We start from the raw sequence: 26364 nt of genomic DNA, 5'->3' as shown, positions 1-26364 counted from the left end.
ACAGAGAGGGTGCGGAGCGACTGGCTCGCTTCAGAGCAGACCCAGGCATGTTCTTCAGGGAGCTGTGGACACCCCCTTCATTGATGTATACCATTCTATACCCCCAGTATGGTACAGGATGGAGCTAGCTAGGTTGCATATCATGATTGTATACTCCATGCATATAGCTTTGCATTCTCCTAGTAGTAGAGCTCCATCACCTCCCCCACTCATTGTACTTATTGCACACCCAGATTCAGCTTTTTTAGTTCAGTACTTTTTCATTTTGTTGGGATGACAGAGGATACCCCACACAGGTACACTGATTTGTCTCATAGGCCGAGTTCGGTCTTTTGGAAGACGTTAATAAAATCTCTTTCTCTCTCTCTCTCTCTCTCTCTCTCTCTCTCTCTCTCTCTCTCTCTCAAATATTTATATTTTATATACATATATACATACATACATACAATATATATATATGTATATATATGTATATGTATATGTATATGTATATATCTATATATATATACATATATGTATATGTATATGTACATAAACCTGCCCCACCTATTCCATGCTCGCTGAAGCTCCCGCCCCTCCCTGCTCGCGCTACCTGCACACCTACGCCCCCCCGCCTACCTGCCTGCTTGCCCCCTCGTGCCCCCCTCTTTCCTCGCGCCCCCCCTTGCCCCCCCCCCCCCCCCCCCCGCCTGCCCTCACTGCTGCGCCCCCCTCCCTCGCTGTACTGCCCACCGCCCCACCTCTCCTTCGCGCCCCCCCTTCCTTTTCGCGCCCACCTCCCCTCTGCAGCGCCCCGACCCTCCCCCCTCCTCCGCCAGCTCTTTCTCCCCCCCACCCCTCTTGCGCGCAGCTCCCCCCCCCCCCCCCCCCCCCCCCTTTTCTTGCTGATTTCCGCCCCCGGGAGGGTTTTTCCTTTTTCTCCGGCCTTCATCTTCCGCCTCTCTGTGTGCAGCTCAGTTCTTGCAGGATCTCCGCTTTCGCCTCGCCTTCGCCATAGCTTCTGACTCTGATGGAGGCTCCTCCCACCCCGCCTCAGAGGGACTCCCCCGCAGCCCCCTCGCCCGCCCTTGAGGACACCCCCATCAGGCTTTCTCTTTCGCCAGAAGAGGAAGCGAGCCTCACCGCAGAGGTGGAAGGCCTCCAGGCTCATTCCACCATCTGCCGTATAGTCGGCACTCGCCCCAGCAGAGGGGAGATCCGGGATCTTCTCCAGGCCCGCCTTCTTGCAGATGTGGACAAGACCCTGGACGTACAGCTACTGGGCCGTGGACATTACCAGATCGAGTTCGAGACCGCCCAGAGCGTGGCCAAGGTCCTAGCTACGAGTCCCCTTGACATCAGGGGTGCTCGGGCTTTCTTCAAACCTTGGCAGCATGGCTTTGACCCAGCAGCGGCCGAGCAGGGAGAGCACCTTTTCCATGTTACAGTTTGCTTCCCTGGACTCCGCCGGGAGTATCTTCCGCTCCTCTCTAGGCTAGGAGCATTGGTGGGCTCGGTACTAGAGACTGGCCCCACAACAGCTTCAATGGTGGCCAGAGCAGCTGGGCTACCTTCGGTCAGAGTTTTGGTGTCTGACATCTCCTCCCTTCCTAAGGTCATTCAGCTACCTAGGATAGGGGGGGGATGGATTGATCAGAGAGTGGAGTTCTCGGGGCTCCCGAACCAGTGCTTCATTTGCAGGCAGGTCGGTCATCTGGCCAAGGCCTGCCCTCGCAAGAGACCTCGATCCTCACCACAGCAGCAGGCCCCTGATGGCCCGCCCACAGATGCGGCTCGGCAGGCAGCCTCCGGGACACCTGCTCAAGCCACAGAGACCTCGGAGTGGCAGCCTGAACAGGGGTGCCGTCGAGGGAGACAGCCACAGCAGCACGCCCAGAGACCGCTGCAGCAGCAGCAGCCACAGTCTCAGCATCACTGGGTTCCCGTGAGGAACAGCTTTGCTCCCCTCCAGGAGGAGACCCCTGCGACGACTGAGAACCAAGAGATGCCAGCACCCCCTCCTTCACCCCCCCACCGCCTCGCTTCCACCTTCGCCTCCTCCCGTCCCCGCTCCGGTTTCGGCAGCGGGCTCCCCCTCCACCCCCTCGCCCCCCCCTCCTCTCCCCCCCCCCCCCCCCCCCCCCCCCCCCGCCCGCCTCACCTCCTCGGGAGGCCCTGGCAGTCCCTTGGCGTTCACCTGCAGTCCGGAGGGTGCTGAGCACCGACCTCGCTCGTGCACCACAGAGGAGACTTACCATGCCGATTCGGGCTTCACGGATATCATCTATCCGCAGTCGGCTAAGTCGCCTCGGCACTAGACAGCGCTCGGAGGCTTTTGATTACGCCTTCACACGGCTTTTGGAGCAGAGGGCCCCCATGAGCCAGCACCCATCAGAGTTCATGTAGTGATTCCTCCGGCCCGCGGGGAGGAGGCACTTGATTCAGCGGTGGCCTTCTCGTTCACTCTATGTGGCCCATGCGACCAGGAGTGGACTCTAGAGCTCGCTCTTAGCACTTTGAAGACTCAGGCAGTTGAGTTTTCTCATCATGTGAGTGATCTGGAGGTGACAGATGTGATAGGCCGACTATGGGAGTTGGCTCATTTTTTCTTCGATCCCGGGAGTGTGGATGCCTCAGGGATTCGTCATTTGGTCGTTCGCATAGTGGCAGACTTAGCACGCGACCCTGGATATGTATGTATACACGAGGTTGCTCTGTCTGAGCGGGAGGCAGTCGCCATGGGACACAGCCCACTGGCGCCTGATCCGTGATTCTTGCAGTACACCGGGTGGGCAGATTCGCAGCCGCTCGGATGGGGACTATTCTCCATCCAAGCCGCTTGCGAAGGCCCGCCATATACGGCTGAGACAGCATCCACCTCAGCAGGTCATCCATGAAGATCATCTCATGGAATGTACAGGGCCTTGGCGGAGCACATTATATACGCTATCGTGGTTGCTTGAGGCAGGAGCTTTAGAGATGCCTGGTTGGTGGCAGCATTGATATTTTGATGATGCAGGAGCACCACTTGGGTGAGAGCAGGATCCGGAGATATGGTTCGGTGATGCCTGGTAGATGGGACACCTTTTGGTTTGCAAGGTTTGGTCCTTTGGGTGGACAGGGAGGAGTATGCATGGTCATTGCATATGTATGGCGACAGGCCATTGTGGATCGAGGGATCATTGTGCCTGGTAGAGCACAGTATGTCATTCTGAGGATGCACGATGAACTAGTGGGCGCGCTCAACGTCTATGCGCCCAACCATGCTAGTGCCAGGGCAGAGTTCTGGACCCAGGTTACGGATGCATTGCCAGAGGCCGCACATTGGTGTGTCGGGGGTGACTTCAACATGCTTGAAGACCCGGCTGATAGGGTGGGAGGCAGTCATGTTACAGTGCACGGCACAGAGCTTGCAGCTTGGGAGCGATTTTGCATGTCACTGAGCATCACTGATGCGTGGCAGCATGGGGCCTTCTCTCGCTCTCAGGACAGTCTTAGTTTCTCTCGGTCGGATCGCCGGCAAGGAGGGACTAATGTATCACGGATTGATCGCTTTTATGTGGGCGACTGGTTAGGGGAGCGAGGGGGCTCCGTTGGCATTCTCGCTGGCACCTCATTTTCAGATCATGCGCCAGTTATTTTGACGCTTGAGGAGAGGACACGGGAGCCCAGCTTGCAGTTGAGGATCCCAGAGAGGGTACTTACAGATCCTAGTCTCGCAGAGGACATTGAGAAGATCTGGCATGATAGTCAGTGCTCTGACCAGGATGCAACAGGCCAGTGTGCCCAGGGACTCATGGAGCTTAGCTCTTTTCTGCACGCTGCAGCTTTGACACGGATGGGAGAGATTCGCGAGCAGGAGCAGCGGCTGAGAGCAGCAGCTGCTGTGAGAGATTCGCGAGCAGGAGCAGCGGCTGAGAGCAGCAGCTTGCATGTGAGTGGGTGGCGTCCCAGCTGAGCCAGGCACGCCAGGAGGTTAGAGAGGCAGAGGAGCAGAGACATGAGTTTTACTATCATCGCCAGGCCTCTCAGTGGACGCAGCTTGGGGATAGAGTGACTGGGGAGTTTTTTGAGATTACTGGACCCCGCCATGCTCGAGCAGGAGTCCGTCAGCTTGGGAGGCCGGACGGGTCTGTAGCTACTGAGCCTGGGGAGATCAGAGCCATTGCCACTGGGTTCTATAGAGACCTGCTTTCAGCGGAGCCAGTCACTGAGGCTCGGGATGCTTGCAGACAGACGGTGTGGGCCCAGGTGCAGAGGAGGGTCACAGATCGTATGCGTACAGTCCTTGGTGCACCTCTTTTAGAGGTTGAGCTTGCTGAGGCCTTGAGGGTCCTGCCGCGCCATTGTTGCCCAAGGGAGGACGGGCTGACGCCTGCCTTTTTTATGTGATATTGGGACCTTTTGGGACCAGGCCTCCGCAGGGGCTTTCAGTATGTTTTGGACACTGGGGTGATGCCACAGAGCTTTTCAGAGGGCTTGATCTTTCTCATCCCCAAGGGGGAGGGAGTATCAGATGATATTCGGCATTGGAGACCTATTACGATCCTCAATACTGTCTACAAGGTCTTAGCAAAGGCCTTGATTTTGAGGATCCAGCCCTTCCTGGGGGAGTTGATTCATGCTACCCAGACAGGATTCGTCAAGGAGCGTAGTATCCTTGACAACATTATCACCTTCTAGGAGGCGACGGCCCGAGTTTGGTGAGGACCTGGTCGTGATGCTTCTCGATTTTGAGAAGGCATATGATAGAGTCGATTGGGGTTTCTTAGAGGGCACTATGCTTCGCCTGGGCTTTGAGCCAGGTTGGATTAGAGGGGTGGCGGCTCTATATTCCATAGCTCGCAGCCAGGTGTTGATTGCAGGAGGACGGGGGCCGAGTTTTGAGCTGACCAGATCAGTCCGCCAGGGGTGTCCCCTCGCCCCTTTTCTTTTTCTCTTCTTTGCGGAGGCTATGAGCATGTATTTGACGGCAGAGGAGGTTGGTTTGAGAGGACTCCAGCTCCCAGTTCGGGGGGAGGACCTGCTCGATGCTGAGTTTGCAGACGACACGGGCTTATTTTTGCATGGCCAGGAGGCCAATCTTCTTCGGGCAGAGCAGTCGCTCCAGGTTTTTAGTGCAGCTTCAGGAGAATTGATCAATTGGCGCAAGACAGTGGCCTTTTGGATCAGTAGCGCTCCCACTCCGGCATGGAGCCCGGACCCCGGCTTTAGATGGATTCCTCCTGGCACAGCAGTGCGGTACTTGGGATGCCAGATTGGACTAGATTTGTCACCTGAGCATCAAATTGCCCCGCTTCTTCTGAGCATTCGCAAGAAGCTTTTGTATTGGAGTACAGCTCGACTATCCTTGGCCGGGAGGGTGGTGGTGGCAAATCAGGTGCTGTTAGCGACCATGTGATACATTACGTCTTGCTGGATCTTCTCGAGCTCTTGCATCAGCCAGGTACAGAGGCTGATGAGGAACTTTCTTTGGTCAAGGCGGGACGGTCAGTGAGCTCGGGCAAAGGTTGCATGGGCAGTTATTACACTTCCGCTAGCTCAAGGAGGCTTGGGCATTATAGATCCAGTCGATCAGAGTAGAGCCTTATTGGGAAAGCTTATTGTTCGGGGGCTGCTTCCAGGCGCTGAGCCTTGGAAAGAGCTTCTCTTGCAGCGGCTGCAGGCTCGGGCTCCCCCAACAGGGGGCACTTGGGCACCAGAGATTCGATGGATCTTCATAGAGATGAGGAGGACAGGCCTCAGTAGAGGATGGGAGGACAGATTTGCTTTGAGCATCCTGAGAGCTTGGGAGCTGCTGAGACCGGGGCTCTCTCAGCGACCTCCTTCTTGTGTTGAGGAGCGGGCCAGACAGCCGCTCATCTGGAGCCCAGCGGTTCGCACAAAGCAGGGTCATATGCTGGGTTCTCGGCCTCGTCTAGCCTGGGGACCTTTGGCGGCAGGCCCAGCACGTAGCTTTGGAGACTGGCAGGCCTTCTGCAGTCTACCAGAGGAGATCCAGGTGGAGAGGCTGAGTCACTTCAGAGGGGGGTTGATTATGAGGGATGACATTCAGGAGGCACTCACAGAGGAGTGGTTGACGCCTATCGAGCTAGTGGCCCCACGGTGGATGGGAGCCTTTACACAGTTGGAGATCCTGATTGCTGTCAGAGCCTGCACTGAGGATGGCAGATGCCTCTACTACGAGATTCAGGATGAGGGCAGACTTCAGAGAGTGGATGCGGAGTCACCTTTGGTTGCAGAGTGCACCTTTCAGAGGATACGGGTAGTGGCCGCCGCTTCTCGGAAGTGGCATATTGACCTAGACCCTGCAGATGTGCTCCCGGATTGGCGCATATGGGCATATGCAGCACACCCCTTGGCCCAGCTACAGTGGGACCCTGGTGAGTACGAGTGGCACGATCCTTATGCATCCCTTGAGGCCACAGAGATTACCTTTTTTCAGTATACTGTTCTGTTGGGACGGCATATTTTGACAGCGAGGAGGATGGTCTCTCCAGCTGCAGGCGGCTACAGGGACTCTCACAGGAGTTTCTGGAGGATTTTTGGGCCCAACTCTGGGCTAGTCGACACGCCCGCAGGATCTCGACTTTCCACTGGCTGGTCGCCCACAGGGGCTCAGCAGTTGGCACCTGGCTTGTCTACAGCGGTCTTCCGGCGGCCTGCGTCCGATGCGGCCACCCTATGGAGACACATAGACATTGCCTTTGGGACTGCCCTCCGGCGCAACTAATTTGGCTGCGGATGCTGCGTATTCTGGCCCCCCTCTCTCCAGAGGGTACGTATACGTGGGGTGCCGCTGCTTGGTCGACTTCGTCAGGGCCTACTATGGGCTATGAGACGGAGCAGGACAGCCAGGCCATCAGATTCATTAGGGGCCAGCCTCGCCTTGTTCCTTCACCGGATTTCTCGTCCGCCAGTTGGACACAGGAGAGGGATCTACGATGGGAGCTCCTCAGCAGCATCACCATCTGGTTCACCTGGAAGGCCTGGTGTTTCAGGGCTTTTGAGGGGAGACTGGAGCCACCAGCAGAGACTGTTCGGGGGATCTGACAGGAGTTGATCCACACCTTGCGGGGACAGTACGACCGCATTCGGGGCGACTCAGATGAGGCGATCTTGCGGCGCCAGGCCTTTCACACCACCTGGCGCAGCGGCCCCTTCTATACCCTTCACACGGGGTCCCCCCGCTGGCACTACAGGCCACCTGTTTGGCTTTTCCCCCCTCCAATTGTATGATATAGCCATTCAGTTCTTTGTACTGATACTTGTACTTTTCAGCACCTAGGGAGAGTCTCCCTGGCTGCCCTATTGTTTTCCCTGCTCTGTTTTTTCTTGTGAGCAGGAGAGGATCTTTTGTAGCCCTACGGGCGTTTTTTATAACTAATGAAAGGATCTTTTCTGGAAAAAAAAAAAAAAAAACCTGCCCCACCTAACATGTTACACCCATTGCCTATAGAGAGTATTGGCACTCCTAGCACGTACTCCAGGGTTCTTAGACGAAACTGAATGCATTTCAATTAGGCATGGCAGACGTACTGCTTATAGACCCTTCTGGTCATCTGTTAAATACCACTACAAATGCTACATTTTCTGTTTTTCTTATGGTAATGGTACGTACATGTGTGCATGCAACGCATACCTCTTCTCGTAGCAGGCCCGGAACTAGAGCATACACCTCGAAGCAATCCCGCTGGCAAGACACCAAACCATTACATTCTTATCAGTTTCTTGTAGTACGTCTGAAGCTCCAGCGTTTCAAAAAGAAATGCTACCCAGCCACTTCCAAAAAAAACTAAGCAAGCAAGACCCACAACTACATGCAGAGAAAACAAAGAACACTGGAACTCACCGTTCTATGCACATTTATCTTCACCCAATCAGCTTCTGGTCCCTCATCAGCCACCCATATGTCATCTCCATTTAAGGTGTTGAAACCACTACTTTTCCAACCTTGCTTTGCATAATCTTGCTTTATGGTTTTCTTCTTCTGAACAGAAAAGTAGGAAGGATCACCACCTTCCTCCCAGTTTTCGTCCTTCACTTGAGTACCACCATCCAGAAACGGAAGCCTTGAGCCCTTGTTACGGGCAACCTGTACTGCTCTTTCAAGACTTGAATCTTTTTTTCTTTTTAGAAGGCCTGAGGAGCAATCTCAACATTAAATCAACAAAAATGCATGCACCAACAAAAGGAACTGTTTTACAAAAACTGCTACATGTCTTTCAGAGCTCTAGCTCTATCAACATAGAGATTCAATTATTAGAAAGCTTGATTTTACCCATTTTGATCTGTTTCACACGCTTAGAAGAAGGGTTCAGTCCCTTTTCCTGCTAAAAAGGAGACACACAAAGCATTAGCTCCAATTCCACAGCTTCAACATAAACAGGATCATTAAACCATTGGTTCAATCTACAAAAGCAACCAAGGGTGAATAATGTGTTATCACCTTGATAATAGGATCTCCAACGTCTCCATTTCCAAAAAGCCGCTGAGAATGCCATCCCTGCATAGCCCTCGAAGCTGCATCTCGCCTAGCCCGACCCAAATTTGGCATAAAGCTTGGCTGAAAACAGGAAAAGAAAATGTCAAACATCGGTTCTAGAGGATAAAGTAAGAATCTCAACTTAGGTCAGACCCAATATGACCCCTTGTCCCCACAAGCAAGTTGTCATGGAGCTTATTTACACAAAGCTGTTTTTCTTTTTGGGAAGGTGGGGGGGGGGCGGGGGGGGGGGGGGGGGGGGGGGGGTGTGTTTGTTGTTGTGGCCGTAGAGGGGGAAAGTTAGTACTCAAAACGAGAAAATTGTACATTCTTCATCTGCAAGGTTTTTGTCTGTGTTCCAATTCAAGAACTTCAAGCTTTTTATCTCATCAAAAGATGAAAGTTTCCTTCTCCAAATATTTCAAAGTTTCAAGTGATTTATTTTGAGCTCACACCAAACTTACAGATTTTCATATACTCAAATTTTGTGTAAAACATTACAAAACCTTGAGTTATTTATACAAAGTACTTTTTCCTCACAATGCATCTTTTTTTTGTTTCATAGAGTTCATGCAAAGCCAAAACATGCCTGTAAATGCATGTTAGAATTCACAAAAGCTTTGTTGGAGATTTTTCGAGGCACTAAAAGATAAAGCAAGTTCTTTAACAATATCTCCCTTGCAGCATCCCCCCCCCCACACCCAAAACCCAAACAAGACAAACCGCTTTAATGAAGAAAAGCAGGCATTTCAACACCCGAAGGGAAGGTAAACTCGAAGCCAAAGCAATAAGGGATTAGGTGAAACATGCACAAATTAGATGCATATTGCCTCTACGGTCTTGGTTCAATGACCAGATACAAATTGGATTTCATATTGCCTCTACAATCCTAGTTCAGAATGCCCCCACACGAATGCCATGCTCCCTACCTAGTGCTGCATTTGTGAAAAACTTTTTGATTTGAGGGTAGAATGATTTAGTGAACTTTAGTATGTAGATGCGGTTGTGTCAGGACCACAGAAACCACCCTCCTTGAGTAAATACAGTCCACTTTGCAACCAATGTTAACTTCCATAAAAGCAAAAACAGTCGAGCGTGAGCTGTGAGCCACACCCTCCCCCTCCCCCACACCCCCCACACCCCCCCTCTCTCCACCCCCCCCCACCCCCCCTCCCCCACCAGCCTTCACCCCCTTCCTCCCTCCGCCTGTGCGCTGCCCCCTCCGCCAAAAAATGCCTGTAAATGCATCTTAGAGTTCACAAAAGCTTTGTTGGAGATTTTTCGAGGCACTAAAAGATAAAGCAAGTTCTTTAACAATCTCCCTTGCAAACACCCCTCCCCACCCAAAACCCAAACAAAAAAAACCGCTTTAATGAAGAAAAGCAGGCATTTGAACACCCAAAGGGAAGGTAAACTCGAAGCCAAAGCAATAAGGGATTAGGTGAAACATGCACAAATTAGATGCATATTGCGTCTACAGTCTTGGTTCAATGATCAGATACAAATTGGATTTCATATTGCCTCTATAATCCTGGTTCAGAATGCCCCCACACGAATGCCATGCTCCCTACCTAGTGCTGCGTTTGTAAAAAACTTTTTGATTTGAGGGTAGACTGATTCAGTGAACTTTAGTATGTAGATGTCTAATGTGGTTGTGTTAGGACCACAGAAACCACCCTCCTTGAGTAAATACAGTCCACTTTGCAACCAATGTTACTTCCATAAAAGCAAAAACAGTCGAGCGTGAGCTGTGAGCGCCCGCCCGGCCCCCCTCCCCCACCAGCCTTCACCCCCTCTCCTCCCTCCGCCAAAACATGCCTGTAAATGCATGTTAGAATTCACAAAAGCTTTGTTGGAGATTTTTCGAGGCACTAAAAGATAAAGCAAGTTCTTTAACAATATCTCCCTTGCACCCCCCCCCCCCAAACCCAAAACCCAAACAAAAAAAAACCGCTTTAATGAAGAAAAGCAGGCATTTCAACACCCATAGGGGAGGTAAACTCGAAGCCAAAGCAATAAGGGATTAGGTGAAACATGCACAAATTAGATGCATATTGCCTCTACGGTCTTGGTTCAATGACCAGATACAAATTGGATTTCATATTGCCTCTACAATCCTAGTTTAGAATGCCCCCACACGAATGTCATGCTCCCTACCTAGTGCTGCATTTGTTAAAAACTTTTTGATTTGAGGGTAGAATGATTTAGTGAACTTTAGTATGTAGATGCGGTTGTGTTAGAATGATACAGTCCACTTTGCAAAGCAAAAACAGTCGAGCGTGAGTCCCCCACAACCCCCCCCCTCCCCCCAGCCTTCACCCCCTCTCCTCCCTCCGCCTGTGCGCTGCCCCCTCCGCCGGCTGCCGTCCCTCTCTCACTTACACGCTCCACCCCCACCCACCCCAACACCCCCCCCCCAGCCTTCACCCCCTCTCCTCCCTCCGCCTGTGCGCTGCTCCCTCCGCCCGCTGCCCTCCCTCTCTCACTTACACACCGCCCCCCTCCCATTCCTCTCGCCTGCGCCCCCTGCCCCCACCCTCCTCCTGCCCTCGGGCCTCCCGACAAAGTCATGTAGCTGAGCCCTGTCACACTACATATGGCCTAGGCCTTCTTTGTGAGGTGGCAGATGTATACCTACAGTTTGTAATTGTTCTTTAAAAAAGAAATTATCGTACAGCATCCCAAAATTTCATATCGTACCATATTTTCTCGTACGGTATCATATTTTCGTACCATGACAACTATGATGGGAAGCAAAATTTCATGGTAAAGCCTGAAATGCCAGCCAGAGGATTAGATGCTAGGTCGAAGCTGCTCACTTATAGTAGTGCTACGTGTGGACAGGGCTTAACCAAGGGCACTTTTTCCCATGTGTTTTTTCCCCTTGGACGTCAAGTGTGAAAGGAAACTCTATCCGTATAACTTTTGTGCTTGTATATTATATGGATGTGACTAACATGCAAGGGTTGACTTGCATTTGTGATTGTATACTCCATGCATATAGCTTTGCATTCTCCTAGTAGTAGAGCTCCATCACCTCCCCCAGTCATTGTACTTATTGCACACCCAGATTCAGCTTTTTTAGTTCAGTACTTTTTCATTTTGTTGGGATGACAGAGGATACCCCACACAGGTACACTGATTTGTCTCATAGGCCGAGTTCGGTCTTTTGGAAGACGTTAATAAAATCTTTCTTTCTTTCTTTCTTTCTCTCTCTACCAGGCTACCAGACTCCCAAACTACATCAGAGGGAGATCACAGAGATACGGGCTCGACATCAGCACCATATCCAGGAGCGGCTAGCTCACTTACACTCACACCCGGAGATCATGCTCCGAGGTATTTTTGCCTCGCCATCGCCTATGTATCACATATTACACCCCCATTATGGTACTGGTTGGAGCTAGACAGATCTGCATTGCATTCTTGTATACCCAACGCATATAGGTTGCATACTGAGCCTCTAGCAGTAGTGCTCCATCCATCACACCCCCCCACTAGCTCAGTAATTTCAAACTTTATTTCATGTTCATTTTGTCCTTTTTTTTCTTGACATCCAAAAGACATTGACAGTTGTGATTTGTCTCATAGGTCGAGTTCCGCCTCTAGTAGACGTTAATACACTTTTTTTCTTTCTTTCTCTCTCTCTCTCTCTTTGTGTGAGCTTCTTGTTTCTGTAGTTAACCCTAATCTGCAAGAAACCTTGTTGTGAGAGTGAGTCCCAACATTTGGTATCAGAGCTTGCTCTTCGAGCTCCTCCGCCTCTCTGTTCGTCGGCCGCCAAACTATCTCTGTCCACGACTGCTGCTTTTGGTGGCGACTCCTCCACTGCACGCCTGCCTCCTGTGCGACACCCATCCGGCCCTGCTCGGCCCATTTCGGGACGGCACTAGTGTCGAGTGAACCGCCATTGCCCGTCGACGGTGCTCTTTCCACAGCGGGCGGAGCTCCGCCACATCTATGCCTTACGTGGCATCTGACGAAAATCGCCATTCTTTTGGTCCCCTATTTCTGACAGCTCGTCGTCGTTGCCGTCCGGCTCCGTCACCGTCGGCCCTTCCATCTATCGGCACTTCACACTGGCTCTGACCCGGCTCTACTGGTCGCCCTCACCGGCTCCAACCTCCACACTGCAGTTCGCCAACGCCAGCATTGCTATCCCCAGCCTGCCAGCGTTGTCGTCTTCATGCCGTACGAGCACCTACCCACGGCGCCTCGCAGTGTGCCTCCACGTCTACAAGCCCGTGCCCAAGGCACCTCATCAACAAGGTGCCCCCACGTGTACTTGCTTGCCTCCTGTGTACCGACTATGCAGGTAAATAGATTTGCTTTAACAAATATCAAACATTTGCAGGTACACAAATTTGGGGATTTGACCATCTGCAAATTTCTCAAATTGATGCAGAATTGCCAAAATTGAACATTTTGCTTTGATTGGAATTTGGAGGTATTTCAAATTGAGGTCAAAATCAATAAATTGAGCCTCTTTCAAACCTTATCCCCTTTGTACAAAGCGAGTAACCACCCATGTGTCCACTCAAGCTTGCTCCACAAAGCACCTGCTTGCCACCTACACTGGACAACTCACCACCTCACTCCCCCCTCTCTCTAGAGATTGGCGCTTCCTTCATGAGGGCATTTGGGTTATATTTTCTGCACTTTCTCCTTCCCAACTCCATATCCAAGCTTGCTAAGGTGTTTCTCAAGCTTCCAAGAGTGTTTCCGGGTGCTAATCACTCTCCTACACACTCCCAATGACTGAAATTCAGCAAAACAGCTCTCTTTCTTGCTGTAATTTTTGGTCTTTTTGCTAAAAACCCTAATTTCAGTCCTTCTTTCTCTCAAGTTGAACCATAGGGGAAGCTTTCCCAAGGTTCCCTTCATCCTCTTGAAGACTTTTGTCGCAAGGAAATGCAACAAATCAAAGATCTCATCACTCCAAGGACTTCTATCGCGAAGACTTCCGCTGTCATCGACCCTACTTGCAATTGGTAAGCTTTTATGCTTAAATATGGAAGCAAGTAGCAGGAGGGAGGAACCGGATTAGAAGATCACATACCCTATGTAGTGTTATCTTGTCCTACGTGCTCTCTTGCAAATTGTTGCTATCATGTGTTGGTGGAATAATAGAGAGCAGATGGTAGGGAACGTGGACACTTGAGAGGGTAGTGTGAGATGCAAGTCTACATCGACAACCACTTGTTTGAAATACTGTATTCATATGCATTGGTATGGAAATCTGGTCAGAAATGCCCATGACACTATGTACTTGATTCTCCCAAGATCAATAAACTTTATTTGAGGGAGGGGTCGACCGTTCCGGCTCATTGTGTGTCTCTTGTCGATTCAACAAATTACTTCTTGTATTGAGCATGTGTCCATCAAATCTTAGTGTATTTAAGTGTATTGATTAGCATTGTGTTCAACCAAGTTACAGGTCAGCTAGCTACAGAGCTGGCCGACCTCATCTGTCCTGGCTAAAATAAATAAATGATATAAAAATGCCCAAAAAATGTTGTAAATTATAGGAATGATACTCGATAAATTTTGATGAATGCTAGATGATATCTGAAGGCTTCTGCAATGGTGTAGATGGCCTACATGCATATGGGATGAATGCTATGCATAAATGCACACATGTCCTGATGCAAACTCTAAGGCTTCTACTCACTCTACATGCATAAATGCATCTCTTCAAGTGGGTTAAGGGACTTGGACTGACTCATTGACTGTCTAAGGCTGAGAATGACCTACGTAGCTCGTGCCTGACTTATCCTGGACTGAGGATTACAATGGGGTCACGGCGTATGATAAATATCATCCTAAAAGGTGCTAATAATGTATAATGTTGCAGTGATGATGATGAGCCATCTTGTCACCATGCACTACAGTGCAAAGTGCATGTGACACCATCCTCACCATTGTCCCTAGAACCAAGTTTGTTTAACTCATTGAGGAAATGGTGTCACAATTGAATATAAGTTGTAAGCCATATCCAAATGAGCAAAAGTTAAAATAGTGAAGAGATTTAGTTCTCGTCTTTGATTTTTGTTTGTGTATTTGACTTTGTTTAGTTTCCAGCTAAGCTGTTGAAGATAAAATCCGCACAAACTTGTCTAGAATATGAAAGAAACACCACTAGCATGCAAGAGCTCATTATAGCACAGTTCTAACAAGGAACCTCACAACTAATTGGCCACCCCTTGCAAAAGGCTCATATGTGTTGAGAACAATCAATACCTGTGAAGTGCTAGGCTGAGCAGCATTAGCTTGACCTTCTGTTCCTGCATCATGTTGGGCTACACCTTGACCAGAACCAGGGAATATTCCACGCATCTTATAGCGTTCATAGTCGAGAAGGGCCTGCATCACACAATGGGGGGAAAAAACCCATCTATTCAGACCTATGAACATAAATAATGTCTTAAGCTTCTATAGGAAGCTTTCAACCATATCCAATACAGAGACCTGAGTCCAAATCAAAATATCTATGCCAATCCTCTTTCAGGGAAAAAAAAATGAAATGTTAAAATTGTCATGTAATTAATGTGATCCCATGAAACATTAGCATATCTAGCTTGCATGCCACATCATGTCCAATGAGCATTCTAGATGCCCTATCACCAGGCTACACTATCCATCCAGCAGTCCATGCGAAATGGCATGGTATAAGAGAAATTATAAGCCAGGCTGGTGTCATGAAACTACTTGACAATTATACATAGTCTGCTGATCAATCAAAAGTCCCAAGTATGTGGGCACCTCATCAGAAAAGATTAAGGTTTTCCACCAAAACATTAAAATTAAAATAGTAACCCCTCAATTGTATTCAGTTCACCACTAACCCCTCTTCATGTTATCACGTGCTGTGTGTAATCTCATCATGTAACCCTAACCTTGTACCCGAGTTTCTAGGATCTGGTACAAGAACAGCTCAGGCTTAAACTCCTTATGGATTGAATGTGAATTTTGTTTCTCTCTCATAAAAACCATTGACACCACTCCTATTCCCTTTCAGCTTGTTACCTTCTGTAACAAAAAATCCCAATGTGATGGCTCTAAAAAGTTGTCCACGTATTCCCAGAAAAAAAAAATTGTCCACATAGCTCACATGCAGTACAATACAGCACACGATGACTGCAAATCAGCAACAAGAGATCTGTACAATAGTAGGTGGCATAAATCCTGTTCATCTCATCTACAAAAATTTACAGCAGCAGCAGCAGAATTTTAGGCTCACGTTAAGGATATCCTGAATAGGAAGTCATAAGCAAGTTTTACGAAAGACTAATCTAAAATCACTTGCATATAATCACACTGATATAAAGGTTACTATTGATGAATTTATTCAGCTTCTTGCTCGTGCCATAGTACCTCTGCTCTGTCGCCCTTGGCTGCTGCCTACTGTAGCCCAATCTAGAAGAGGCAAAGCTGACAAAACATGAAACATTTATGCAAGTCGAAAATGTGGAAAACACACTTTCGGCCATGCAAACGGGGTTGTCATGCAGCTATGATACCCACCCTTGAAGCTGCCCCCACACTGACCTCGTAGGGTATGAATGATATCGAGCCAGATGCTCCGGAAAGACTCCACTGGCAGGGTGAGGATGCCTTCAATGGCTTCACTACATCACGCTCTCCATATATGCCACGCAACAATACTGCTGCGAATCTCCCATCTCTCGCTAGAAACTAGAGTCCAGCGACCTGTAGGAGGAGCTAGAACTGGCACTATAAAAATACCACTCAAGGGCTAGTCCCTCCTCATATGGCATGATGATCGTGGCCTCAGTGGCCCAAGTAACTGTGCCCCACATAACAATATGGGCGGGGGCCCAATCCATAGTGAAAATGCGTAGGATCCTCTACCAAACTTGCTAAGCCTTCAGGCAATCCCAAAGACAATGACGCTAAGACTCTTGGGGATGGCCACACCTCTAACATAATGCTGGTCTACCCCCAATGGCCAACCAAGTGCCAGCTGCTAAGCTCCTATGTGCCACCTACGACATGAAAAAGAGTGATCTTCCACCGCCAAAACTATCCCACAACCGCTTCCAAAAATCTAAGAGAGTGCAGCACGAGGCCCTAGGACTGCCAATGGGCTTCTGCTACTAGAGTGCCCACCCCATCTGAATCCTATGGCCCAGCCAAGCACTGTAAGCAAAGAAGGGAGTGCCAAGCGTCTCATGACTGTCCTCTCGATCCTGCCAATGTCCAGTCACTTGGGTCCCACTGGAGACACGTGAGAGGCCGGCCCTCCCAAATCCATAACCGCCAAAGTCTCTCTCTAGCCACCTTGGCCAGTGGAGGGTCGATATGCCACTCATGTGCATGAAAACCAATCACCCTCAACCTCTGCAAGGTTCATCCCTTCAAGTCCTCTAAGGGGGTCTCTGCTCTCTCCACTCTACCATTGAGCCCAATCGAGAAGGTGAGTAAGGCAGAGCTCTCATCCATGCCATGAACTACCAGGGGCATATCATGCCCGGTACACTCCTAGCCACACTGCGGGGGAGGAGGGTCCGGTATCAAGGCCAGCCAATCCGGAGGGATGGAGTCGTCGATGTCAAGGCTAAGTCTGTCTCTGCCCCCGATCCCATTAAGGCCTCCTTCCTGAGCCTCTGCTGACAGCTGTCTGAATGTAAGCCAATCTCCAAGTGACCGAGTGGGCCCCGTGCTCAAAGCTCCCCACAATACGTGCGGGCGAGCCAAGAGCATGTGACCACTAGGCAGACGCACCATGGGATTCCATATCACAGGCTGTCGGAGGCGCTCCTCGGAGGCTACTAGAGATGACTAATGAAGGGCCATCCTTAGATGATCCCAAACATGCAAGAGACTGGCTGCAAATGTCCTCGAATGCTGGGCTAAAGCCACGTGCCCACGTCTCTATGAAAATCCATCTCATGTTCCGAGGCCAAGGTCGGGGTGCGGGCGGAGATCCTCGCCTGGAGGAAGTCCTTCCAAGGCTCACCACCCAAAAGAAGACCTCAAACAATCAACTTGCCCACTAGGGCACTGCTCTGAAGATGATGCCCCAGCCCCCTCTCCGTCATCACAGCTGAATGATTACTCTCCAGGTCACCTTGGCCCAGGCAGGTCTCCTGTCACTGCCAACCCACAGAAAGCATGAATTAACTTACTCATGGTATAATAGAATCATTCCAGCACTAAGCATAAAAGAGATTGCATAAAGATACCAAGGCATAAAAAGTGACGTCCATCTTAGGGGCAGCCATTTAAATGTCCATGGTGTAAAGCCCAAAGCCTTAGAAATGAAAGCCTTGTAATAATGAGCCTAAAAAGAGTGCACCTTAGAGTAAATCCAAGCAATGTAAAAGGAATCCACACCTATGCAAGTGGACAAAAGCCTTCAATACTAGCCACCAATGTTAACTTGGAGCACATGGAAAGGGCATCTAGATCCACAAATCAAGGGGAGCACTTTTAGCACCTAATCACTAACCTAAACATGCTTGGCATTGATCTAATCCTTGTATCCACAAGCCTATTCAAGAGAATGAATCTAATGGAAAAAAGGCGTGTGCTATTATCATCATCTTGCTCTCATTATGCTAGCGTGACTAAGTTCTTAATCATATCTCATTAGTCATCACGTTTATGTTAATCCATGGCTCGGTGGCTCAGACTGCATGCGGAAGCGTTGGGAGGCCTTCCCGAGGATCTAGCTGCCCTTTCTTACAAATAGTGGTGGCGAGCCCCTTGGCATTATAGACCACCAGTGTGGTTGTTTCCCCCTTCCCCCATTGTATGAGATAGCCTTCTCCTCCTAAAGCGGCCAGCTGGAGGAGAAGTGTGTCCTCCCCTTTTGTTCATCTTGACTCTCGTTTCCCATTTGGGGATGGGTTTGTACTTAGCCATTTGGCTGTTTTTCTCGGTAACTAATAGTAGGTTCTTTTTCCTGGGAAAAAAAGAGAGTTAATTCATGCTACTCAGGGCTTGTGCTACTGATCATGTTATTTCATTTGACTCCTAGGCATAAAAGAAGGCTGTTAGTATGCCAAAGCTCACCTTATGGTATGATTACAAGTATGCATCATTTGTTGCACAATTATCTCATCACTAAGGCATTAGCAAAATACTGAAGTGTTTACATTGCAAGAGATTACAAGAAGAGGACAAGGCATGCATGACATAACAGTAATAAGACAAACCAGGTGGGTTCTGTATCTACATTATCACTCTCTTTCAAGGGTCCTCATGGTGCTTGGGATTTTCCCCTCTTCTTGAAGCCTTTGGCTTGATTGGCTTGCATGAAATTTCAATCTCCTCAAAATGGAAGCAAGTTAAATGAACTTTTTCGATGCTTGATAAGGCCTAATATTCCAAAATGCAGACCATATCATAGCATCAGAAAGATCCTGAGCATGAGTAACATAATCCTGATAATAAAGGAATCAAATTCACAGGAAGTTAACGTGCAGATAAATGGCTGAATGGATACATATCATGAATTTTTGCAGGACAAAATACTTTGAGTATATTTTTGCCTGAATATATGACTGCTGGTGCATCATTGAGATAACATTTGGCTAGATACTGAAGTTGCTACATGGGTGGTACTTGACTAGATACGAGTGGCTACATGATCATAACCATGAATTAAGGACAAGATACAGTTGGGTGGTTACATAAGCCTTCACTATGATCCTCCATGATTACTCCTAGCCCATTCCCTTCAATTGGTGCCAGAGCATATCTTGATCCAAGCCTCATTAAGCAGATGATTAGGCCCACCACTAGTAATTAACCACCTTTTCTCTCTTAGCCAAAAAACCGCTCTGAGATCTCCTTCTCTGTAGCTTTCTTCTTGAAACCAACCACAAGGACTCTTGCCACCATATCAAAGGGCATCAACCGATTTGGAGCATTTCGTCGTCAAATCGCCTCTACAGACAGCACAAACTGCCTGGAGAAAACTTGTGAAATCAACGCCTACACTTGGAGTGGAGCTAAACCCTATTAGGAACCATCAATTGGGTCTATGAGAGCACACACATCAAATCTTGAAGCATTCTATCCACTGGTTGGTGAGCATCAACCATTTTCTCATATTTTTGTTATCTGTCATTTTAACAGTGAATTAAGGCTCATTATATGCACTAATCCCTACCATTGAGGGTTCAACCTTGACATGGGGGAGTTGCTATTTCATACTATATCATTCTTTTGCAAAACCCCTTTGATTTGAGCAATCAATTGTATCCTCCAACTTACACTACATTTCCGCCTACGTCATTAGGAGAAAGCATTGCACTAATGGTCATTAAGGAGTGTCATTAAAGCACCTAATCTCTATGTAAAGGGTTTTGACACTACCCTTGAGAGTCTCAAGTGGTAAGACCATCCTCGTTGCATCATCATGGCATCATACCCAATAGATAAGTTCATGGGGAAGGGCTTTCTCACAAGGCAAACAAGGATCAAATACATGTTTATGAGGGAATTCCTATTGTTAGTGGGAGAGATCCTTGTCCAGCTGGGGGGATAAAGTGTGGACTGAAAGGGATGAAAAAGCACTTAGCATCATTGCATTAGGCCTGGGTAACAACATAATACATCATATAGCAAGCAAGGACACATCAAAGGATGCATGGGATGAGTTAGAGAAATTCTCTAGGGCTAAAATTTTCTAAATTGCATCAAATTCTTTGGTTTGGATATGTCACAAAATTAAGATTTCTCTTCTCACCTGAACTACATGAAGAGCTTGATGGAATAACTTAGCATCAATTAGAGCACCCATTGATGAGGAGGATTCTATTGAAGCTCTACTCAAGAGTGTACCTAATGAGCCATATGGGACTGTGGTTTCCACTTACAAAAACCTGCCTAGCCCAACCTTTAAACGAGTTGTTGTTGGCCTCTTAGAAGAGGAAAGGAGGATCAAGGAAAAGACAACACATGCACCAAAACAAGCTTAGTTAACCAAAGGTTCCTACAAGGGCCATCAACAAAAGCAGAGGGTAAAATGAGTGCAACTATTGAGACACGACCAATCAATTGGAGAAGGATTGCTACTTCAAAAAAAAAGAACAAACTCATGCCAGCTTTGCACATGAAGAAGAGAAAATGGAGAAGGCCTCTAGCTCACCAGAAGAGGCTGACCTAGCTCATGATGATTGGCCATAAGGCCACCCCCCCTTCCTACCTTGTGTAAAGCATTACCCAAGCTAAGATAATGAAAATCTATGTAAAACAAAAATAGATTGAAGCTATATATGCTAGAGGGATGGATATCACTTGAGGAGATTGTTGGGAAAAATCAAGTGACACCCATGTAAGGGGGAGCCATTTAAATGTCCATGGTGTAAAGCCCAAAACCTTAGAAATGAAAGCCGTGTAATAATGAGCCTAAAAAGAGTGCACCTTAGAGTAAATCCAAGCAATGTAAAAGCTAGTAAGAGGTGAAGGAATCCACGTCTATGCAAGTGGACAAGGGCCTTGAATACTAGCCACCAATGTTGACTTGGTGGACAAGGAAAGGGTATCTAGATCCACAAATCAAGGAGACTACTTTTAGCACCTAAACACTCTAATCCTTGTGTCCACAAGCCTATTTAAGAGGCATGGACCTGATGGAAAATAGGCGTGTGCTATTATCATCATCTAGCTCTAATTATGCTAATGTGATCAAGTTCTTAATCATATCTCATTAGTCATCATCTTTATGTTAATCCATGGCTCTAATCCACTATGACCCTCCATGATTAATCCTAGTTTATTCCCTTCATGATAAGCCATTAACCACCTTGTAAAGCTGTTGTGATCCAAGATATTACACTCACTCAAGAGCCTTCACACTGACCAAGATGTTAACTCTCTTCGAGGCTCTTCTCGACCTTGTGAGCAAGCAAAAATACATGCTCCCAATCTTGACCCCTGCTAACATGAACTCATTCAATGCCTAACAAGGTCTTTTACTCCAATGGGCCAACTATGCCAAAATAATACAAGGACAGCGAGCATTAAGTACTTCGTTCCTTAACTCCCTAACCAGAAAACTAGTCCAACTTTTTGATAAGATCAAGTCACATGACTCCCTTAGCTGTGCTACATTTTCAGTTAAGTTAGTTACTAGAGTTCCACTTCATGTGTCATCTCCCTTGGATGCCCCTTTGTGCATGGTGAAGATGAATGAGATTCAGCCTACATACAAAAGACTAAATAAAACCAATGGCTCAGCTTAAACACAATTGGCTGACCACATACACAAAGAATTATGAGATTCAACACGCACCAAAGATGTCAAAGAAACATCAACTTCAACCCACGGCACGTGTGTGTGCACACACACACACACACACACACAGTAAGCATGCTCTCAAAAAACGTGCCCACTTCTTAATTATGATCCATGTTTATCATCTACAAGAAATTTCATGCTTACCTTTTCATAAAATCCACGAAATGACCACGACACAGTTGTACATGACCTGTAAAACAAGAGCAACACCCTTTTCATCACAACATGAACAAGAAAAAAAGGGTAAAGTTGAACTCAGTCTCCCAGACATACATCCAATAATAAAAATTATTACTTGGGAGGTTTGAACGTATCCCCAACTTGACGCCATAGCTTGCCAGCTGTAACCTTCATCCAAAAAAGAGCACATGGAAGAGTTCAACGCAAGTGAACTCACCTCAAAAGTATTCAAAGTTACTCATAAGAAACATTCTTATTTTTACACACATGCAGAAGCATACTGGTTATTCAACTAGTTAACAGACACTAACACTGATTAAGATGCACAAATTGAATACACACAGACAGAAGAGAAGATCTGATCTACTATATGTATTAACTGCATAAATAATCAAGATAATTTACAATGATTATTCAGATCTGGACTTGATCTTGGCTCTTTGATGTGCGTTAAGCTACAAATGCTTAGAACTAACTGTACTTGCTGCTCCAATGCTGCAATCTGTTGTCACAAGGCAGAATCTGTTACTTCCTTGATTTGATCTTCTCTCTCTTCGCTGCTCCAAAAAGGCTTGTAGAAGATGTTTTGAATGAAGAGTAAGGGGTCCTATTTATAGGCAGATTCCTTACTCCGTTCAGCCTTTTACAAGCCCATAAAAGGCATTATCATGTTTATGTTGGGGAGCCCTTGGCCCCTTGGCCAAGCTAGTTTACACATGCTTAGGCTGCCCAAAGTGGTCCAAAATTTCCCCTAGACTATAGGATTATGTCCGCATTCACCAAACTAATTGTTGCACATGACATCCCCTCTTGCTTAATGTCACATGCACACAGCGTCACATGGCTAAAGCTCACATCTAACCCCACATTAGGTAGCAGTATTAGGCATTCATTTAGGGAGCACTACCACCCACTCGGCAAGCATTAGCAGTATATCCAGTTGGCCAGCATCCAGGGGTGCCACGTCAATAACCCGACAGTCACATGCATGAAAACATAGCATTTTATGATAATTTACATCCGTTGTAGGCTTTTCTTCTGGCTGACAGCATCTATTCAGGCCGAGTTGCATCATGGGAGTCTATATAAGGTATACCCATCGTTATACATTTTTCATCTCTCTCCCCCTTGGAGATTTGTAAGCCCAACGGAGCGTGCAATGACAGATTCAACCACGTGTCCAAGAGATAAAGATAGAGAAATGAAATGTTATATTAACGTCTTCAAAAGGCCAAAGTGACCTATGAGACCAAAGTTACAACCATGTGACATCTGATACACTGTCTGGAAAAGAAAAGAAAGAACTGAAGGTAAGTATCTAGCCCTACAATACATCAGTAGGGAGCATCCGGAAGCAACAACTAGGGAGAGTGGGAAGCTAATGCTACTAGTCAAAATGGGGTACATGAGTACATGGATACATGAATACATGAATATGGGGGAGTACAAAAGTGACAATGAGTACAACAGTATATGGCTGGAGTGGTAATCATCCTAGGAGCTCTAGCATGGGTCTCTGCCGGATGGCCTGGATATCTGCCATAGTGAGATGCCTGGTCGGACGAGCCTGATGCCTCGCAATGATGCTCTGAATCCTCTGGTGTAGGCACCATCTCCGATGTGAGGATCCGCGAACCCTCGAGCGTCTGGATCTGCCCAACTGGATAGCTCTCTCAACTAGAGTCCCACGGGGTGCCTGCTGCTGGGCTATCGACTGTGTCCTCCCGGGTAGTCCCTCTAAAGAAGTCAGTAATCTGTCTATGTGTGGACTCCCTGCCAGTCGGGCGTCTACTCCTGATAATGGACCCAATGGGTCTATGAGACCAAAAGTGATACAACAGTGTCCATGTAATCTCATCGTGGTACAAAAGAAAACAAAGACTAAAGCTATGAGCGTGGAATGTCAAATCCGAGCCATATGATACAAAGTGGGAACATCATCATCGTACAACCTATGGAGCTAACCCCCTGGTAGGGGGAGGGGGCCGTCAAGCCTCAAGGATATCGAGCATGGGGTTAACCTATAGAAGGCTCTGCAGATCCATCGGGCATGGGGTTAACCTATAGAAGGCTCTGCAGATCCATCGAGCGTGGGAAGGTGGCTCTGTGCCTCTCCAAAATCTCCTCAAGCTGGGGCTGATGTCTATGTTGCTCGCGAGCTGGGGCATCGGGCTTGCTGCAGTGCCGTGGCCCGGTCCAAAGTCGCGCCAAAGTGGGGTCGGGGGGGGGGGGGGTCATGCACTCAAGAGTGTGTGGGAAATGTCATCCATGGCTGGTGGGGCATCCTCTCGTGGTCGGAAGAACTGTGTCATGGTCACTTGGGGCCAGGGTGGATGTCTCCCATGGGGTCTGGACTCCCTAATCAATGAGTCTCTGTGGCGATGAAGCTCTAGTAGGAAGAGGCCCAGGCACCGCTCATCTAGGTAGTCTATGATCTTGGATAAGGGTCCAAAACCCTCTTTGAAGAGACAGTGGAACCTCCCTCGAATCTCATAATATACGAAGCCTCTGCATATGAAGTGCTCATAGTCATAGAGGGGACAGAGGGGACGGAGGCTTGGAACGCCGGGATGGCGATTCGGGACGGCGCAAGGACGGGGACGGACGGACGTCCCCCACGAAACGTTTCTCACAGGGGACGGCGATGGGGACAGCGCAGGGACGGGGACGGCGGTCGGGGACGGCGCTGTGCGGGGACGGTAGAGAGCCATTTTGCCTGCCCGTTTCTGGCCGTTTATGGCTGTTGGCTCTTTGAGGCTTGGCCCTCTCTCTCTCTCTTGCCCTTGAGGCTTTCCTCTCTCTCTCTCTTGCCTATCTATATAAGAACAAGCCTCTACGAGGCTACAAGCACACACAAGTTCACAACTCTCAAGCCTCAAGCTTCTTCTCTCTTCCAACTTCCAAGTTCCAAGCTCTAGGGCCTAGGCTCCACATCCCCACCCCCCTTATATTGTTTGTATATGGGCTCCACCGATCCATAATGATTCATGGTTGTATCCAGACACATGCACACTTTTTTTTTTGTTTCTTTTCTTCCGATGACCGGAAGAACACAGTTGTATTATTTTTTGTCTCATAGGCCGACTTTGGCCTCTCGTAGACGTTAATATATCTTTCTTTCTTTCTTTCTTTCTCTCTCTCTCTCTCTCATTCCTCAAGGCTCTCTCTCTCTCTCTCTCTCGACCATCGACCACATTTTTACATTGAGGTGCCTGATTGATCAGGCCAAGGCACGGAGGCAACGGCTCTATTGTTGCTTTGTGGATTTCCGCAAGGCATTTGATATTGTGCCCAGAGAGCGCCTCTTTCAGCGACTACAAACACTAGGCATACCTTCAGACATGATGTGGGGCATATACGGGCTATATGAGTAGGTCTTTGGGAGAGTCCGATGCCCAGGAGGCTTGTCCGACACAGTTGCTAGCACCATTGGTGTGAAGCAGGGGTGCCCGCTCTCCCCCACGCTCTTTGGGCTCTATATTGATGAGGTGGTCGATTACATCACACAGGGAGGAGGCTCTGGGGTTGAGCTATCAGGTATTATTGTCCATGTTATGCTTTATGCTGATGACATCGTCTTGGTATCCGACACGCAGGTTGGGCTTCAAAGACACCTTGTGGCTCTTGATGACTTCTGCGCACATCAGGGGCTCACAGTGAACCTTGGGAAAACCAAGGTTATGATCTTCCACACTTCACCCGCAGTCAGGAGCCACACTACTCTCACATTAGCAGGAGGGCGGGTCGAGGTGGTGAGCTCTTATGTTTACCTTGGCATCACATTTACTAGCTCAGCTGGACGCTTCTCCATGGCTCAGGCAGTTCAAGACAGAGTGACCCGGGGGTATGCAGCTCTTGCTGGCCTTGAGCGTCAGTGTCATCACGCACATTTTCAAGAACCCCGCACGAAGGGGTGGCTCTTTGATACATTAGTGACACCAGCCTTGATGTATGCAGTAGCGGTTTGGGCACCAGGGCTTGCAGCCTCCACATGGGTACAGCTGGAGAGACCACAGATCTTGATGCTCTCAAGGATGATACGCAGCAAACCATCCATCCCGCACGACATTGTTCGAGCTGAGTTTGCTGCACCACCTATGGCAGTGGAGGCATTGTTCCATACGATCTCCTTTATATACAGGATGAGGGAGATGCCCATGGAGAGATTATCCCGCCGAGCTTTTGAGGCATCCAGACAGGCCGAGGCTGGACACACTGGATCCTAGTATGCACAGATGCTACAATGGTTCTCACATCATGGTATAGACATTGAGCGGTTGCCACCTTTTCAGTATGATCAGTCTGCTCCACGGGGTTACCTCTCTCTCATTGAGAGGAACAGAGTGATGAGTAAAGAGGAGAAACAGTTAGGGTTTCACATGTGGGAGACACACACAGAGAAGGGAGAGAGAGAGAGAGAGAGAGTTGTGGGGATAAGTCAACTCAT

General features: G+C 48.4%; 1 protein-coding gene across 4 annotated transcripts in view; it reads right to left on the bottom strand.

The window, feature by feature from the left end:
* Window positions 1-26364, bottom strand: part of LOC147629400 (AT-rich interactive domain-containing protein 6-like) — a 124469-nt gene that overhangs the window by 17938 nt on the left and 80167 nt on the right. Inside the window, exons 3-9 of one of the 4 annotated variants that reach the window (XM_086812655.1) lie at window positions 22033-22085; window positions 21882-21927; window positions 14705-14827; window positions 8429-8545; window positions 8261-8309; window positions 7832-8121; window positions 7601-7672 (exon numbers count right to left, since the gene is read on the bottom strand). In XM_086812655.1, the coding sequence (XP_086668781.1) occupies window positions 7601-7672; window positions 7832-8121; window positions 8261-8309; window positions 8429-8545; window positions 14705-14827; window positions 21882-21927; window positions 22033-22085 (750 nt within the window). The remainder of the gene's footprint in view (window positions 1-7600; window positions 7673-7831; window positions 8122-8260; window positions 8310-8428; window positions 8546-14704; window positions 14828-21881; window positions 21928-22032; window positions 22086-26364) is intronic. The other 3 variants (XM_086812656.1, XM_086812659.1, XM_086812658.1) reach the window with 3 other exon arrangements.

Source organism: Cibotium barometz, chromosome 18 (assembly GCF_041138505.1).
Source record: "Cibotium barometz isolate CiBa-2024 chromosome 18, ASM4113850v1, whole genome shotgun sequence".
NCBI lineage: Eukaryota > Viridiplantae > Streptophyta > Polypodiopsida > Cyatheales > Cibotiaceae > Cibotium > Cibotium barometz.
The sequence above is the reverse complement of the archived record's forward strand: the minus strand, read 5'-3'. Positions and strand labels throughout refer to the sequence as shown.